The sequence below is a fragment of the Bolinopsis microptera genome, chromosome 11 (assembly GCF_026151205.1).
Source record: "Bolinopsis microptera isolate Bmic1 chromosome 11, MBARI_Bmic_1.0, whole genome shotgun sequence".
NCBI classification, from domain to species: Eukaryota; Metazoa; Ctenophora; class Tentaculata; order Lobata; family Bolinopsidae; genus Bolinopsis; species Bolinopsis microptera.
In genome coordinates, this window is record NC_087082.1 from 2671276 (window position 1) to 2691649 (window position 20374).

General features: G+C 40.4%; 1 protein-coding gene across 1 annotated transcript in view; it reads right to left on the reverse strand.

Moving 5' to 3' along the window:
* LOC134822694 (ras-related protein Rab-13-like) overlaps positions 1-17990 on the reverse strand; it is a 61240-nt gene extending 43250 nt beyond the window's left edge. The window contains exons 1-5 of the mRNA XM_063833888.1: positions 17778-17990; positions 17515-17575; positions 13287-13347; positions 12960-13037; positions 12593-12685 (exon numbers count right to left, since the gene is read on the reverse strand). Of these exons, the coding sequence (XP_063689958.1) occupies positions 12593-12685; positions 12960-13037; positions 13287-13347; positions 17515-17575; positions 17778-17901 (417 nt within the window). The 5' untranslated portion in view covers positions 17902-17990. The remainder of the gene's footprint in view (positions 1-12592; positions 12686-12959; positions 13038-13286; positions 13348-17514; positions 17576-17777) is intronic.
* Between the last annotated feature and the right edge of the window lie 2384 nt (positions 17991-20374).

Below are 20374 nucleotides of genomic sequence, written 5' to 3' on the forward strand. Positions count from 1 at the left end.
TATGAGATAGGCTGCCGAACGTCAAGATGGTTTATGTAGCAAGGACTCGATAATATGGCAGCACAAAACTTATCTGCAATTCTGTAAATTCTGTCACCTGAATAATCTGTCAAAGATCTGAAACGAATTGAAAACTAAGTAAAGATATTAATATCATAACCTAAAAGTAACAATTCATGCACCATGTCGAGCGACACGATGAATGACCCTCAAAAACACCACATCATAATTATAGTAATACCCTTCATAGGGGGCGGGTCAGGTAAACTCTAATACATTGAAAATTCAGCACACGGTAACTCGGTAATCTGCCGATGCACATCTGGGGCACACCTGGGGCACCCCTGGGGCACAAACTCGGGCACACCTGGGGCACACCTCGGGCACACCTGGGGCACAAAGCACACCTCGGGCACACCTCGGGCAGAACCACCTGGGGCACATCTCGGGCACACCTCGGGCACATCTCGGGCACACCTCGGGCAGAACCACCTGGGGGCACACCTGAAGGCCACATCTCAGGCACACCTGGCACATCTCGGGCACATCTCGGCAAAACCACCTGGGGCCCGGTCATTCGGGCATATGAATTATTATTATTACTATGATGAAGATATCATTAATTAATATAACTTAAATGGTGACAGATAAACTATATGTATGAGCAATATAATTTTCAGGAACCGACAATTTTATTATTAAAAAAATTTATTCATTAACTAGCATTGAAAAATACGATTGAGTCTGATCGTAATTATCTAATAAATTTATTAGGTAAGCATTATTATTATTATTAAAGTATCAATCGGAACATCTCAATAACCTTTAAAACATAAGTATTACGGTGTAACTACAAAAAATAATAGCAGTATATCCTCTTGGGAGGAGTGCTTCTTCGCCTGAAGCGTGGAGTGTGCGAAGCTCAGTTGGTTCCGGTTGCAAACGGTGGGGGGGGGGGGGTGGGGGGGGGTGGGGGGGGGGGGTGGGGGGGGGGGGGGCCACTCTGTGTGGATGTGACCTCGTGCGCCACCGGCCACAATGACTGCTAGTTGGGGGAAATAAGGTCGAGATAGTCGAAGTCCGGATCGAGTAGGCATGAGAGTAGTATAGAGTAGTTGTGGTAGTAGAACGAAAACTGCAATGAGGAACCTATGTGATAACAACCTTTATACCCGAGGGTTTCGGATCTGAGCTTGTTAATTCACGGTTCGGAGCGCATTGATCGCATGGACGCATTGCCCAACAAATGGTAGCCATAACACCGATAACATGGGATCACGTGGTGAGTATTCACAGCCCTCTCACGTGACGCTATGCAAAGAAAATCAAAATCTTCGCCTCATCGACTGTTAGGGTGGAATCGGAATGTTTGATCTAGTTATGTGACGCGAATACTAGAACAACAAGTCTTGCGATCTGGCCAAATAATAAGGTACTCTTCTGTGACCGTCCCCCGAAGCATCAAAATTCAATCGAGATATATAAACATGACAAACAGCTAATACTATCATTCGATATGGCGCTCACTTTTCTCTCCCTACGAAGATCTCAGAAAACTGGTGTCCTCTCTTCAGAAGCCACAAGCTTCCTACAGTACTGCCCGATTGTGGAACTCCTACGTCCTAACCGAGTTCTGTCCAGAGTGCCACTACCACATGAGCTACGATCCTGCGCCTCCACAAAGTACAGCGATGGCTGACTGTTGGTCCTGTCCCTGGCGGTCACACCACCCTCGCTGTCAGAGCAGGAAGTGTCCTCTACAACCGCAGACATACACTTTATCAACTTCGCTCCACCTACTTTGGATCTCGCAACGGTACCAAGCGTGTGCTGATGCAGCCGAGAATCCTGTCGGATGAACTAGAAACAGTGCGATCCCTTTACACCAGCTATTCGACAGGTGTATGGTGGAGGACCTTCTCGAGAACGGGAGCCAACGAGGAAATTGGAGGACGCGGGCACATCGTGGAAATGACGAGTCGAAGTCGGCGAACGGAAGTACCACCGGACGACGAGTGATCGGGAAGTGACGTTGGAGGCTGACTGCAGAACTACCGGCGAATGCTTTCTTGGGGAGTGCACATACAACAAACCGTAACCACCACACTCTTCTTTTCCGTCTAATCAAGCAATCACGTCGCCACCTGGGACCATCTTCCTTACAGACAAGTGGAGATGGGTCAACGCCCCTCCGACACCACGGCTACACCCACTGTCGTAAACCACAGCAGAAGGCATCGTCGACCCCCGGTCCCAACCGTGTTCATACGAAAACATGTGAGGGCATGTGGTTTCACGCCAAGAGGCACATGCACGAGGACACGCAGGACGCGAAAGAGACTCTCAGCCCTCTAAATCGCCCTCGCTGAATTCATCTGGCTGAGAAGGAACCACCCTGACCCGCTCCGCCCTTCCGTCAGAAGAGATTTTAAAACCAGGAGCCCCGCAGGTTGATGCTAGAATTTTTTGATTAGAATGTATTTAATAGTTTTGTGAATATACCCGATTGATTATGTTATATATTGCTTACAGTTATAATGAAAATTATTATGTACATGGTTTATGGACAGTTCAATCGTGTTTTTTCACTTGTTCGTTAATAAATAGATATTAGATATGTGTCTCTGAAATTATATTGCTCATATTATATATTATATTGCGATAGTATAATACTAGTATAATACTATCACCAATATAAGTAATATTAATAATGATATCTATCATCATAGTAATAAATAATAATTTCATAATTTCCCGAAGGACCCGTGACCCCCAGGTGGTTTTGCCGAGATGTGCCCGAGGATGTGCCCCAGGTTGGCCCGAATACCGGTGCCCAGGTGGTTTTGCCCGAGATGTGCCCGGGTGTGCCTGAGGATGTGCTCAGGTGTGCCCCGGTGGTTCTGCCCAAGGTGTGCCCCGAGATGTGCCCGAGATTTGTGCCCGAGATGTGGCCCGAGATGTGCCCAGGTTCTTTTCCCAAGGTTTCCCATTACCCCATGCCCGAATTTGCCCGAGGTGTGCTTTGTGCCCGAGGTGTGCCCGAAGGTGTGCCCGAGTTTGTGCCCCAGGTGTGCCCCAGGTGTGCCCCAGATGTGCATCGGCAGATTACCGAGTTACCCAGCACACAGATTTAAACATAAATTAAAGAAATTAAATCTACTTAATATCAATCAAAAATTCAGGATTTTAATTTAATAAATAGTTTTAACTTTCAAAACGTTATCGCCTATTCTACGTTAAAAACAAAGTTTAAAGTTGTTAAAATGATGTGAAATTGATCCGAGAGATTATTTATCCGCATTTTCTTGAGTAAAACACCCCAAAATATTAATACAGATTCCTATTAGTTTAAAGGTAGGAACACTTAAAGTGATTAAATTTCAGGCTGTGAATGTATATAATTTTATACACACTTAACAGAATATGCTCTATTGAGCAACCCAGTAAATATTTTCAAGACGAAGAAATAAAATAAAATAAATATTCTGAGCAATCCAAAACTTTGGCACGACTCTGACCAAAACCTTAAAAAGAAAAACCTAAAATCAAATCATTATGAAAAACGTTGATCAAGCATTATTATATCATAAATGTTAGTAAAGGACGTAATCGGTATAATGGTGCATCAAATTTCTCATAAATTTTTGGCACGACTCCAAATCTCCAATACTCTGTCCTACATCTCAGTTCGATCGGATAACATTCTTCAAATACTTGAGCATCTTATAAACACGTGTCAGAGAAAAGGGTTGGATGTCAGTTGTTACAGCAAGAAAACCCTGAGCTTGCTTCTTTTGTCGGAGCCAAGTCCAAGTAGTTATTGTTGCCGTTCGACTGAAATTTGACAGAATTATTATTTATAAAATCTTTTGAATTCTGAAAATAACATGATTCCTCATAATTTCTCTGTAAGACATGCATTCAAATTTAACCTTGGCTTTGATTTGGTTGAAAAGTTGAAATAAATACAGAAAAAACCAAACCAAAGTTTTAAATATTCACATTACGTCAACATAATATTTCACGAGATCCCGAATTTAAGGGATAAATGGCGCACGTGGGAATCTCTACTATAAAGCTAGTACCAATAATAGCCATGAAAAGGTATTTGATAACCTAGCCAGGATATTGCAATGATATTGCAACAGTTATTATCTCACATCCAGAAACCAAGGACGCTTTACCTCAGGTTTTTGTCGCGCCATTTTAGTGATAATCTCGCATGCAATCTTCTTGAAAGCCTGAAAATTTGACGATGATATTACGGAGAGAAGCGGGTGTGATAATTCTAGGGTAATGACACGTGACAGGGTGTAATGACACGAACAGGTTGTAATGACCACGTGACAGGGTTGTAATCTGACACGTGACAGGGTTAACGAAGTAAATGACACGTGACAGGGTGTAATGATACGTGCAGGGTGTAATGACACGTGGCAGGTGTAATGAACACGTGACATTGTGTGATGGACACGTACAGGGTGTAATGCCACGTGACAGGTGTAAAGACATGGGGTGAACAGGGTGTAATGACACGTGATAGGGTGTAATGACAGTGACAGGGTGTAATGACACGTCACTCACTGCGACAGTGTGTGTGACCAGCATCCTCTGTGACTATATCATACTTATATTAAAGCTGAACTTTATGGCACTGCTTGGAAGTGAGCCACACAAGGTAGACCAATCTCGACACAATTTACACGCTTAGGAGGTGTTAAGTACAATAAGGAGTGTGAAACTGCAAAGTTGCGCATTATTCTTTTAATCAATGTGCAAATAACCACAGAGCTGAAAGAAGTAAAGGGACATAGTTTACAGTTTAGGCCAAAACTTCAAAGAACTGTTCAACCCAGTTGAAGTAATATCAAAGGGATATAATTAATAAAAGGGATATAATGTACAGTAATATTTTAGAACAACTGGGTTTTTGAACTCCCTAGTAAGGCTTAAGGGTACAGTCTATAGATCAATTCATAGAGCAATATAAGCAAAGCCCAGAAGAAAAAAGTTAAACTATTGTAGCACGGAAAGTAGTGGCAATAATTGACACAGCTCCTTTCTTGTTATTCTAAGATTCCACCACTTGATGAGAAAACTTTATTCCATTTTTTAAAACTTAATGAATTGATCAATAATTACCGTCATCGATCCCCTGTTCGTTTTCGCGCTAGTTTCAAACACCGCATGTTATTTTGTCTACTGAAAACTGAAATATTTTAATGTTTATTTAACCTTTGAAAGAACAGCATTTAAATGATTTGCTTTATTATCGAATACAATACATACACCTATGACTTTAACAATGATGCTAATAACCGCGGCAGCTTAATGTTTTCTCAACCTTTCAAAATATACCTGCAGATAAGTCCACGGTGTACATGCAGATAAGCCCACTGACCTCGTGATCTGCTGATAAGCCTCACGTGTTCCAGATCAGAACAAATATTTCTCGACGGGCCAATCAAGAACCTCTAATATCATTTATTAGATTACAAAAGTTATAAAAACGTGCACACACCGAGCTGCAGATATAATCAGAATCGCACATTGGTGTTATTGACAAGAGTCGGTGAATTATCGACGTGATCATTATTCCGAGCATATTAATATTATATCAGAGATATATCTATCTCGATAAAACAATCACATAAGTCAGTTGTCATTATGTATGTGTTACACATCTGAACAACTTTCAGCCAATTGTTTCGTTTTTGATTGTTAGTTTATTACTTAGTTTGATTGTTTTGTGAATTAATATTCTTCATAATCTGCAAGATGGTGAGTCAAAACTGCGTTTCAAAGGGTTGATTGGTGGCCATTGTGTATTTTATGAACGAAAAATTATTGATCCCAATTGTGTTTCCGAATAGAATCAATTAATTACCCAGCAATGTAAAGTACCGATATAATATTACTTTGTCCTATAAGTAATATATATATATTAGTCATAATAGACTCCAGTTCTTGTCAGCTTTGATAGGATATTTGATAATTGACGAAGAATCGCGATTTTCTTCCACAAAATTGATGATTTCTAAATAGTAAAACGAAAAATCCAACCTATAATGTTCTTTCAAAATACAGATTTACAGATTGATGTGTACTGAATCCCGCACTCTACAATAATTGCATAACGGGATGCACTGATGTGTTGATACGGCTAATATTTTTAAAACTATACTAGCATTTTTAATTAAAATCTACTTGTTTTGATAAATCTGGGAATACGAATTGAGTCGCAGGATTGTTTACGATAGTCTGCCCCCCCTCCCCCCCCCCCCCAGAGCTATTACTGCCAAATATACAAACGGTGTGTCACCCATGTACCAATACTGCTGATAATTTGATCTAATATAAAAGTCATCCAGGTCTCTAAATGAAGGCCTCTAATGAAGTCTCTAAATCTTCTAAAGGAAGTCCCCTAAATGAGTTCCCTAAAGAAACTCTAAATGGTCTGTGAACAGACCCGTAGTCTAATAAGGGGTCGTATTCATATAACGTGACCTACTTTTGGACAATTTTGAACCCCCTTCCCCTCCTTAATCAGTTTTACACATAGCTATGTGTCCAAATCATACTAGTGTAATTCATTTGGGATCCCACTCTCCCCCCCTGCTGATTCCATAATGGGTGAACGACCGCTAACGTGAACCAGAACGATAAATCATAATATAACAGCACCAAACGCTGTAATTTTTCAATTAAATTCCAGAATTGTCCCGAATTATGTGACTGAAATACAGTTGTCTGTACTTCTAATCTACCGCCACATAATTCAAGCAGCCTGTTTATCGGAAAGAAAATTTAGAGCACCGTGGTCCCCGGTTCAGTAGATCGTATTGGGTAATGGGTACGCCCTCTGGCACGAATCGTAAGAGGATAGCGACATTTTAATGGTATAATGGAGCGGCTATTAGGGAGGGTGATAACCAGCTCTCAAGCTGTACAATAGTGTATGCTACGTGGAATAAGCAGTATCTCCACCGTGTCCGGCACCCTGCACTATGAACGTCATGTACCCTGCACTAATGACGGCATGTACCCTACACTATGACGTCCTGCACCCTAAACTAATGACGCCCTACTGAGGCTTTCCAGCTGTGCTACCCAGAGACTGTTAAGGTCACAGATATCTAGAATTGCTCTCATTAATCTGCAAACGAGAAGTTTAGATTAAAGTGACACGGTCTTTATGTGTGATTCGTTTTATAAGAGTTCAGGTAATTGCTCTATCAATCGAAGGCACACATAAATGCTTTCCACAAATCCATGATTTCTAAAAGTCTAAGGGATCATAAGTCTAGTACGATACATATTACCTAGGTATACATCGTTTCGAATACAGATTGTGACCAATAAAAGAGAATCTTCCGATTTAAGAGCGATCCATAGACCGCAATAGACAATTATCTGATTCTGTTTGCTAACTGTGATCTATTATTATAGACAAGTACAGTAAAACTAGCTGAAGGAGGCTTAGCCTTTTACTTTTCAGTAATTTGCGATTATGGTATCTAGCGTAATTCAGGTAATAATACCAATTATGCTGACATAACCCGATTGAACAGCAATACCTCTCAATTCTCTACTCAAACAACTTCTTCAGACTCCACTAAAACACCTGTTACAGATCGCACTACCAGCGCTATAATACACCTGACAATATGCAGATTCTGTGAACTAATTTCAATGCTGGGCTAACTATTTCACAGCGGGTATTTCACTGAGGTATGCTCAGATAATTACAATCAGAACCTATGTGAACTACAGTGGTACTGGCTCCTTCATCATTTGGTTATTTTAATAAGGTGTAAATACTGGAAATAGATTTTGACATTTTAGATTTACTGAGGTGAAGATACTTTTTAACGGCGAGATCCTGAATTATTGGACCACCTGTGCGTAACCTAATATACTGCTTTACCAGACAGTCTTTTAATCATCACAAGAAATGGGCGACTTTACAAATGATAGATAAGAATATTATGTAGAACGTGAGTGTACTTACTTTCGCTTCCTTTTTTACATCACCATAACACCTCTAAGACCACGATGCAAAGTTTTGTAACGGAAATTCGATACTAGTTAAATTACATCCTATATCTAGGATCACGCTGAAAATGGTTTCTTTGTGCAGTTCCAGTGTTAATAGTCTTCCAGATTCACGCTGCAAATATTGAACCAGCACATGAACACATCACTATTATCAACAAAATTATCACACAATTATCACACGGTTATCACACAATTATCACACGTCTTCATCTTCTGATTAACCTACAACTCCACCACTGAACCAAATAACAAGGATATTGTGGTTTGTGCCAGTCTAACTGACTGGTGATAAGTTCCCCCTCCCCCCCCCGGCCCCCTTACACACCTTTGTTTTATATCTATTTTCCGGGGATTATAATCTTTTATATGCACGAAAACTCGTGGACACGAAGAGCTGATAATTGCGATTTTTCCTCCCGCAAGGAAGTGAAGGTATTATCAGCACAGATTGCAGTCACCTCAGACGGCTGCGGGAAGTTCAAAACCAAAGAATCTAATAACTGTCTACTACCGGTGATAAGTTCCCCCCCCCCCCCCCCCCCCCCGGGCCCCCATGCCCCCCCCCCCTTATTAACCTTTATAAGGTTATTTCGGTTTATATCAGACATGGTAGAAGTTGGTGAGGGTATACAAATTGCATTTTATCAGTACAGACAATGAGAACAATACCACTGATAATGTGCTTGATAAAAAGCCATTATTTGATCTGAATACAAATGTGAAGTGTGAGCAAACCCACAGATATCCACTTTGTGTTCAATTGTGGGCAGATTTACAGAATCTCCTTCAAATGTAAGAGCTGCGCTGAATGTAGGACGTAGGTTGAAACAGTCAGCTCCTCCGCAAGCAGCTAAACTCTCATTTAATCTATATCAGCTCGCAGCAGTGCTTGTTTAGCGCAACCAATGCAATATTAACCGCGGACCACCCACACATACCACCCACTCCCTCTAGAACCATATCATTACGATAACAGGGCTGCTAATATGCAATAATATTGGTCACCATCACATAATGAAACGGGGTACGGCCAGCACTCAGAGCAAGCACAGCAGGCCCCACCCTTACATTAATAATGTCAGGGGTCAGGGCCCCTCACTACAGTACATACTGCCATTATCTCCCCCACATAGAGCTCCACCCTCTTTAGAAACAGCTTGGAGCCGTGTACAGCTTAATGAGACACTTGTATTGTAATAGACATGCAGCTAGCAGCAGCTAGCAGCAGCTAGCAGCAGCTAGCAGCTCATTTGTGCAGGATGGACAATAAAAAGAGTGGTAAAGAGAGGCGTACAATGTATTTGAGAGAGACAACAAAAGGTTTTGTCGTTATGAAAAGCAGGTGGTCAGGTGGAACCTGGATTATAACGGGGACTAAGGAACGTGACAATCTGAGGGTGGTCACGTGATAGTTGGAGCCGTGTCACGTGACAGGTGGAGCCGTGTCACGTGACAGGTGGAGCCGTGTCACGTGACAGGTGGAGCCGTGTCACGTGACAGGAGGTGGAGACGTGTCACGTACAGTGGAGCCAGTGTCACGTGAACAGGGGAGACGTTGTCACGTGACCAGGCGGAGACGTGTCACGTGACAGGTGGAGACGTGGTTAACTGATGGGTTCGTTAGAAGTAGGTTATAAATCGGTTTGAGGATGTATTATATATAATATGCCCTTCAACCCGTGGCCGTAGAGCTTTGATAGGAAGATCAACCCTGCTATGTAAGGTAGCCAGGTAGAGTAACTCTGTGCAGTTATTTTATAAGCGGTTGGGCTGAGCTGCTGTTATAGTAAATTGTATTATCTAGCTAGGTGATCAGTCGTTCTATCAGCTGATAAACATTATCACTTTATCACAATACCATGTCAGCATCAACGCACGTGCACGTGCACTATATCGCACGTGCACGTGCACTATATCGCACGTGCACGTGCACTATATTACTAATTTATAATATGACTGTACAGTGTACGGTATAATATGTGTACTGACAATAAAAGGCCAAAATGTCGACATTCGAGGGTTCATAAAGTGCGAAATCTGTGATCACAAAGGATGAGGGAGGTTGATATTGTGACCAAAGTACTCGCATTGTATTGTCACTAAGTACGTGCATACATGGTTCACTGTATGTATACAAAGTTATAAATAAGTAAGCTTTCATAAAGTGCAAGCTTTCTACACGGTCTGCAATCAAGTGAATTTTGTTTGTGCTACATCTTTGGCCCCTCTTAAAAAGGAGTCAGTGAAATTGTTCAGCTTTGACCTCTAGCTCTGGATAATTGAAGAGGCGATTAACATCTTATTATGCTGGGCTGGCAGAGCAGTTATAATCTACATACCAACCCACATCGCTTACTAATAACTTAATAACACATTGTTTTCAACATTCCCACACTTGACCCACCTTCTCATGATCTCCAAATAATTTAGAGGTGTTCAACATTTATTTGGAATACGGGGTAAGCATTAATTTTAAACATCATACCAAACTCGACTATTCCACGTCGTTTAATATATAAACTGTAAGACAATCTGCGTAAAATATTGGACCCCAAACAAATTCCACTTTTCAACATTCCACGATCCAACATTATAGTCCACTGTTTGATGTGTAAATTGTAACTGTACCCATAGCGGCATAGCTATTGATTGGGCTCCCAGAGAAAGTGACGACTAATAAAGCGGTGAAGTGTTGTCCTCATCAGGTTGTGTTACTAGTTTAGATGATCCCTTTGTAATAGTGCTCCATCTCACATAACTTGATTACACATTTCCCTGGATATAACTATAAGCTTATATAGAGTAAAGAATAGGAGCAACGAAGCAATGTTTACCGTGGAAACCTTTCAATTTTACTGCAGAAAGTTTTACAATCATCAGGTTAATTTGTTAGTCAGAAGTAGATGGTTGGTTCTCTAGTAACCTAGATCTAGTTAATATCTCCCTGAAGTCCAGGACAAGTGATTAAATCTGAATTTGGAGCTGAGTTAGGGTACACGTTTAGAAAGCACCTGGTCATTTAGGTCAAGAGATGACGACTAACTACTAGTAACAGGAGAGTCTGGTAACAAGGTGTGGTAACTGGTAACGGTAACTGGTAATCTGGTATGGTAACGGGTAACTGGTAACGGGTAACTTGTAACTGGAACCTGATAACTGGTTACAGTCACTGTAACAGGTAACTGGGTAACTTGTAAGTCTTAACTGGAAACTGTTACTGGTAACTTGTAAGTCTTAACTGGAAACTTAACTGGAAACTGGTAACTGGTAACTGGTAACTGGTAACTGGTAACTGGTATTTGGTAACTGGTAACGTGAAAAGGTTAGTTGCTTTTCATGCCACAGGTTTTGCTTAATGCTTAATGTCGATGAACAATAAAATAATACACATTGGCCTTTGAATAAAAAAGTTCACCGTGCTGTCGCAGAACTATCGCAGTACTTTCGCAGTTCTGTCGCAGTACTGTCACAAATTACTGTTACGTTGCTGATGAACGATATACGACCCATATTAATAATATAGTGCTAGCTAGGCTGTGGGAGGGGCTCCATGATTAATAGATCATCTGTTTAGGCCAAAAAAGGAAGTAGAGTTCCGTACCATTACGGTGCTATGACGTACAAGTGAGGGAGATTTAGAGATTTACACGAAGATTAAAGTTTTATAGTTTAATGCTCACAGGCTGGAGGGGGTGGTTTGTCTATTTTATAAGTACAATTTAACTGATAAGTTGTACAATATATATACATCTTACAATATGTTGTTTAATCACCAGGATTCTTTAGGATAATATCTCGAATAAATTCTTTTATAACAGGATTATTTGAATGAAAACTAATTTATTGAACTAAACGATAATAACGAACATGACATAAACTTGATAACTTGGGTCAGGCTGACAGCTCCTCTCAGATTATAATATAAACTGTAGTCTGTACTGGAGGGGTTGGTCCTCACAATATTAACTTACTGGAGGGGTGGTGCCACAACAATATAAACTGTAAGGTAAAAAAAAAACAAAAAAAGGGGGTGTCCACACAAATTAACTGTACTGGAGGGGTGGTCCACACAATAATAAACTGTACTGGAGGGGGTGGTCCACACAATATAAACTGTGCTGGAGGGGGTGGTCCACACAATATAAACTGTGCTGGAGGGGGTGGTCCACACAATATAAACTGTTATACTGGAGGGGGTGGTCCACACAATATAAACTGTAGTCTGTACTGGAGGGGTTGGTCCACACAATATAAACTGTACTGGAGGGGTGGTCCACACAATATAAACTGTACTGGAGGGGGTGGTCCACACAATATAAACTGTACTGGAGGGGGTGGTCCACCAATATAAACCTTGCAGGAGGGGGTGGTTCCGCCCCACACAATATAAACTGTTTATACGGAAGGTCCACACAATATAAACTGGGGGCTGGAGGGGGTGTCCACACAATTATAAACGTACTGGAGGGGGTGGTCAACACAATATAAACTGTACTGGAGGGGGTGGTCCACACTCCACAGTACTTGTACTCACATTGATGATATCGTCTTTAGAGACGTCCCTCTCCTCTGGTGCAATGTCGCACTTGTTAGCTAAAACCAGCGTGTGTACTCCGTCCTGAGCGTTCTGAAGAGTTTAGATCAAAATATTTATTACAATAGGTTAGAAGTAAAAACCTGGCGGGGGGGGGGGGGGGGGGGGGGGGGGGGGCCGGGGGGTGGGATACATGCAGATTCTTGTATAAACGGCCGTAAGAAATGTAAAAAGTCGGAACGACAACTTTTTATATTTCTACTTTCTCAATATAATATAATATGTATTTGATAAACTGAATTGGTACTCGATAACGTCCCCAATATGACAGAATAAATAATATATGTTAATCTTTATAGGAACTTACATCTTCGATGTTTTGGAGCCACGTTCTTATATTGAGAAATGATTGCTGATCATCCACTGCAAATACCATGACAATACCCTGAAATTTAACATTCCACTTTAATAATGTTAGACTCAAATACCCTGATTTGAAACCTCTGAGCAGGGATAGTCCACATAATCATGATATTGTGCAATGTATATTATATAGTAACAGTGTTTATATGAGACACACCATGTAAATTAGTGGGTTGTTGCACCACTCATTTAGTAGAGGTTAGAGTTAGAATTAGAGGTTAGAGGTAAGAGGGGCTGACTAATAAGTTTTACAGCTGATTGGTCCACTTACCATGGCTCCCCTGTAGTAAGGTTTCGTTATTGTGTGAAATCGCTCCTGTCCCGCTGTATCCCTGAATATAACACTGTGAACTCCAGGAACCCTATGTAGTAACACCACGAAGGAACCCTATGTTGTAACAACACGAAGGAACCCTATGTAGTAACAACACGAAGGAACCCTATTAGTAACAACACGAAGAACCCTAGTAGTAACAACACGAAGAACCCTATGGTAGTATCAACACGAAGGAACCCTAATGTAGTTTCAACACGAAGGAACCCTATGTAGTAACACCACGAAGGAACCCTATGTAGTAACAACACGAAGGAACCCTATGTAGTAACAACACTAAGGAGTAAGGAACCCTATGTAATAACAACACGAGGGAACCCTATGTAGTAACAACACGAGGAACCCAGTATATACAACACAAGGATCCCTATGTAATAACAACACGAAGGGAACCCAATGTAGTAACAACACTAAGGAACCCTATGTAGTAAACAACACAATGGAACCCTTGTAGTTACAACACAAGGAACCCTAGTAGTTAACAACCACGAGGAACCCTAGGTGTAACAACACGAAGGAACCCTATTATAACAACACAAAGGAAACCCATGTAGTAACACACGAAGGAACCTATGTATAACAACGACTAAGGAACCCTTATGTATAACAATCACGAAGAACCCTATGTAGAACACACGAAGGAACCCGATGTAGTAACACCACGTAGGAACCCTATGTTTAACAACACGAAGGAACCCTATGTAGTAACAACACAATGGAAACCTATGTAGTAACAACACGAAGGAACCCTATGTAGTAACACCACGAAGGAACCCTATGTTGTAACAACACGAAGGAACCCTATGTAGTAACAACACAAAGGAACCCCTATGTAGTACATCAGAAGTGAACCCTAGTAGTAACAACAACTACAGGAACCTAAGTAGTAAACAACACGAATGAACCCTATGTATATCAACACTCTAAGGAACCCTATGTAGTAACAACACTAGGAACCCTATGTAGTAACAACACGAAGGAAACCCTATGAGTAACAACCCAAGGAAACCCTATGTAGTAACAAAACGAAGGAACCCTACTGTTAGTAACACCGACGAAGGAACCCTATGTAGTAACAACACGGAAGGAACCCTATGTAGTAACAACACGAAGACCCTAAATGGTAGTAACAACACGAAGAACCCTATGTAGTAACAACACGAAGAACCCTATGTAGTAACACACAAAGAGAACCCTATGTAGTAACAACACGAAGGAACCCTATGTATAAACAACACAATGGGGACCCTATGTAGTAAACAACACTAAGAGTAAGGAACCCTATTGTATAACAACACGAGGGAACCTATGTAAGTAACAACAAACCCGAAGGAACCCTATGTGTAACAACACGAAGTAACCCTATGTAGTAACAACACGAAGAACCCTATGAGTAACAACACTAAGGAACCCTATGTAGTAACAACACGAAGGAAACCCTATGTATAACAACACGAAGGACCCTATGTAGTAAACCACGATGAACCCCTATGTAGTATCAACACGAAAGGTTCCTATGTAGTAACAACACAAAGGTAACCCTATGTAGTAACAACACGAAGGAACCCTATGTAGTAACAACACGAAGGAACCCTATGTAGTAACAACACTAAGGAACCCTATGTAGTAAAGGGGGGGGGGGGGGGGGGGGGGGGGGGGTGGGGGGGGGGGCAACACGAAGGAACCCTATGAGTAACAACCGAAGGAACCCTATGTAGTAACACCACGAAGGAACCCTATGTAGTAACAACACGAAGGAACCCTATGTAGTAACAACACGAAGGAACCCTATGTAGTAACAACACAAATGGAACCTATTATAACAACACGAAGGAACCCTATGTAGTAACACCACGAAGAACCCATGTTGTCAACAACACGAAGGAACCCTTGTAGCAACAACACAAGGAACCCTATGTAGTAACAACACGAAGGAACCCTATGTAGTAACAACACTAAGGAACCCTATGTATAACAACACGAAGGAACCCTAATGTAGTAAACAACACAAGGAACCCTAAGTATACCACCACGAAAGGAACCCCTATGTAGTAACAACACAAGGAACCCATGTAGTAACAACAACACGAAGGAACCCTCATGTCTAACCCCACGAAGGAACCCTATGTAGTAACAACAACAAAGGAACCCTAGTTAGAGTAACAACACGATGGACCCCTATGTAGTAACACAACACGAAGAACGCCTATGTAGTAACACTCGAAGGAAACCCTATGTAGTAACAACACGAAGGAACCCTATGTAGTAACAACACAAAGGAACCCTATGTAGTAACAACACGAAGGAACCCTATGTAGTAACAACACAAGGAACCCTATGTAGTAACAACACTAAGGACCCTAATGTATAAGCAACACGAAGCGAACCTATGTAGTAACAACACAAGAAACCCCGAATGTAGTAACAAACGAAGGAACCCTATGTAGTAACAACACGAAGGAACCCTATGTAGTAACAACACTAAGGAACCCTATGTAGTAACAACACGAAGGAACCCTATGTAGTAACAACACGAAGGAACCCTATGTAGTAACAACACGAAGGAACCCTATGTAGTAACAACACGAAGGAACCCTATGTAGTAACACCACGAAGGAACCCTATGTAGTAACAACAGAACACCCTATGGAGTTAACGAACACGAAGGACCTATGTAGTAACAACACAATGGAAACCTATGTAGTTAACGAACACGAAGGAACCCTATGTAGTAAACAACCACGAAGGAACCCTATGTTGTAACACACGAAGAACCCTATGTAGTAACAACACAAAGGAACCCTATGTGAGTAACCAAAACACTAAGGAACCCTATGTATAACAACTCGAAGGAACCCTATGTAGTACACAACACGAAGGAACCCTATGTAGTAGCAACACAAAGGAACCCTATGTAGTTAACAAACCCACGAAGGATCCCTATGTAAACAACACGAAGGAACCCTATGTAGCAACAACATGAAATAAACCTATGTAGTAACAACACAAGGAACCCTATGTAGTAACAACACGAAGAACCCTATGTAGTAACAACACGAAGGAACCACTAGTAGTAACAACTCGAAGAACCCTATGTAGTAGACAACACTAAGGCAAACCCTATGTAGTAACACCACGAAGGAACCTATGTTTGTAAACAACACGAAGGAACCCTAGAAGTAACAACACGAAGGAACCCTATGTAGTAACCCGACGAAAGGAACACAAGTAGTAACAACACACGGACCCTATGTAGTAACAACACGAGGAACCCTATGTAGTAACAACCCGAAGGAACCCTATGTAGTAACAACATGAAGGAACCCATGTACAACAACACGAAGGCACCCTATGTAGTAACAACACGAAGGAACCTAAAGGTATTAACAACACGAAGAACCCCGATGTATAACAACACGAAGGAACCCTAGGTAGTAACAACACTAAGAACCCTATGTAGTAAAAAAAAACAACACAAAAGGCAATCAGTCGGCATTTAGGAATTTAAAAGAAGTTAAGAGAAATATTTAATGTGTTGAAATTCAAATTATAACAAGAAATGCAGCCACAAATCTTGATTTGTGAAGGCTGCTATGATATCCGGTCGATTGCTAAGTTTTAAAACTTAATCAGAGTGAAATTGATAGAAATATGAGATTACATAATTGTCGAATTGGTATTATTCTAGAGGGTAGAATGAAATTTTTGTTTAGGTAATTAACGGTCAACCCCTTTCTCACAGTTGCGTGCAGAATTGTCAAAAAATATACATACCATACATATATATAAAATATCTACATAACATACATTTTATGTATGTTCCTTCCTCTTTTCCTTGTCATCCCCTTTAGTTTTAAGATTCTTGCTATAAATGGCTACAGCTAACACTATTAATGCTAAGTACCAAACAACAAGTGGGAGGTGGATCGTTGGTATACCATTAAATCGATTTAACACTGCAATTCCAGTCGCAAGCCTGGGACCACTACTAGCATAGTCACAACATCTACAAAGCTGCCATATAGCCTGACTGACAATTTTCTCGACTGACTGACAATGTTTCTTCTTTTTCCCCATTTAGAATACAAAGATTAGTACATTTTAGCTTATGATTAATATTATATTTTTACCTATAGTTTACCTAGATACATATAAATATACATACCATATCTGCATTTTCACTTTCTTGTTGTTCACATTAATAGTCTTTATCTTGAAGTCAATACCTGACATTGCATTTGAGTGTTATATTGATTCAAGATTTCACATCAAATGCCTGCTTAAACACAAAATCATTCCACTCAAGTTGTTGAAACAAAATTGAGACGAATCTGTTAAAATATTTCATAGTAATATTGAATACTTCAGAATTGTAGAATATAAATCTTTAAAAGTCATCCACTATATAAAAAAACAGTTTTGTCTCACCTATAGTCGTCATGAATGACGGAGTGAACTCATTGTCCACAAAACGTACTAAAATGGCGGTTTTTCCGACTCCGCTGTCACCAATTAGCATTAATTTCACCAAATGATCATATTTCTTTGCCATTCAGTGCGCTGGCTTTCAGGACATATTAAGACGGATTGGAGTAAACGTCACATCACATGGTTTCATCAGATGAGCTTTACAACATGCCGTGAGCTAAGCAAGGATAGTTTATAAAAAATGTTTATAAGTATAACATAATAATGTTATAATCAATGAAAGAATAAGTTTTCTATTCAAAAAAACATTCCTGAGTCTTAGTGTTTTCGTAAGAGTGTTTATTCATAAGTTTATTTGTAAGGTGTAAGTGGAACAAATTGCCAATATTATAGTAAAAACAAATATAATATCAAAAATCCACACTGTTGCAGTTGAAGGTAACATAATCTTAATTTGTAGACAAATGTAGTATTTTGATGACAAAAGGCTTTCAAGGTTTCTTTTTTATTGTCATTATTATGAGGATAAATTATAGGTCATAACTCATAAGCCGTAAGGTCAACTCCTCTTCTGTTATCAAGGATGCAGGAGTTAATCTTTTCATATTGTCTTCACAGTCCACAAACATGAAACCTCTTAAAGGAAAGACCTTCTTCTCGCCTCGTTAAATATATTGGGGTAAATATTACATCTGCTTGCAAATGGACCACTAACATCAACATTATCGCTAAAGATGTCGAGAAATGGTGTCTTGAGTCCTGGGAACCATAGAAGAAATTTTGTTATGACCCTATCGTCAATTCGATGGTGAGGATGCATTTTCCGCGAATCCTATAACACACAACAGCCGCTATGTTAGTTACTGGGCGGTGCTTGCAGCCAGTCATTCAGCGGCAGTTTCAATTTAAATGAACAAAAAAGCCTAAGGTCTTTAGGTAACTATACTAAAGTCCACAAAAGTGGAAAATTTAAACTGTATTTATATCAATTCTTTTTGAATGGTTTTGATGTACAGATTTAATATTTGAAACAAATATTTTACGAGTATCACCCGTTAAACTATAAAATCGCAAACTGAATAATTTGCAATCTTTGCTTTGCTTGGTGCCTTGCCGAGCAATTATTTCGAAGAGGTGACATTTGTAGCGCAATGCACTACTGGAGCTGGACCGCGTCGCGCGTCCAATAATGCTTCTCGCAACCAACTTCTCACCGATCTTCTTCTATTCGCTAAGTAAGTAAGTAAGTAAAGATTATGACATAACATCATCACAAGTGTCTACAAAATATCATTGCACTAAATAGAAAAATAGTTTAAATAAATATCAGCTAGATCAGCAAATTAAATGCACCATGCTGAGCCTCGCTGAGCTGCAAAGAATTGACAACTTGAATTAAGGGCCGTGACATCGTAAATAAACAAAAGGTCAAGGAGCTGATTCAAACTAAAAATTACTTCAATTTATAAAAAACAACGATTACGTCAATTTTGACTTTTTTAAATGCCACGGCGCGCACGGATAAGTAACATGCACCAAGCTCGAAATGAGCGACGCGCATATATGTTTGTTTTATTTAAATTTTGTTTTACTTATGGATAAGCGCGCTTAATAATTGTTAGGATTAAGTTGCAGAAGTAAAATAAGTAAGTAAAAATACGTCAACAGGTAACAAGAGCATTTAAAAATTAAATCAAATGTAATGTCAAATAAATGTCGGTGCAATGCATGAAATCTGTTCGTAAAAATTTTTGTCATACGTTGTATGACCCGCAGCGCACGCATGCGCAGCTTCCCCTGTATCGTCCACAGGGGGAGCTGAAACCAAGTTTTCGATCAAACGCTGCCATGTGTAGTCAAACGTCGCCAAAAGTTGCTCTCGTCCAATAAAATCGCTGCATAATTTGTACATAATTTGAAATTTGTAGGACAGCAATAAACTGGGATTGAAAAGAATCAAGTACTCACGTAAATTTGGTAACTTCACAACAGCAATCTGCATTCTCCAATCAGAATTTACGACTTACTCCGGCCTCATCGTCTCAAGATTTTTACATTTCCTACGGTCTAGGGGACACTATTGACTATAATTATAGAAGTCTTCTAGAATGTTTGCTTTATGTAAGCCAAGCTCCGCATATGAATATATGTAATTCAATTATGCATACTGACTTGCAAAATGCAGCGATTTCATTGGACGACAGCAACTGTTGGCGACGTTTGACTACAAATGGCAGCATTTGATCGAAAACCTGGTTTCAGCCCCCCTGTGCGTCACTTAGTAAAACGACTGTGGGTGTCACGACGTGATACAAAAAATTTTATAATACATACATATACATTGAGTTAAATTAATATCATCACATGTTAATTGACGATGTCAATTCATCTCAGCTCGGCGCGGCACAGTAGCGCATTTCGCCGATCTAGACAGGTCGCTGTGAGAAGCCTCATTGAGTGCGCGGCACGGCACAGTAACGCATCGCGCTACAACATCACATGTATCATTTTGACATACGTTGCATGCCACTTTTCGCGCGCGAAGCGCGCGCCGCCGAAGGGGGAATATATCTGATATTTGGATACGAAACATTTAT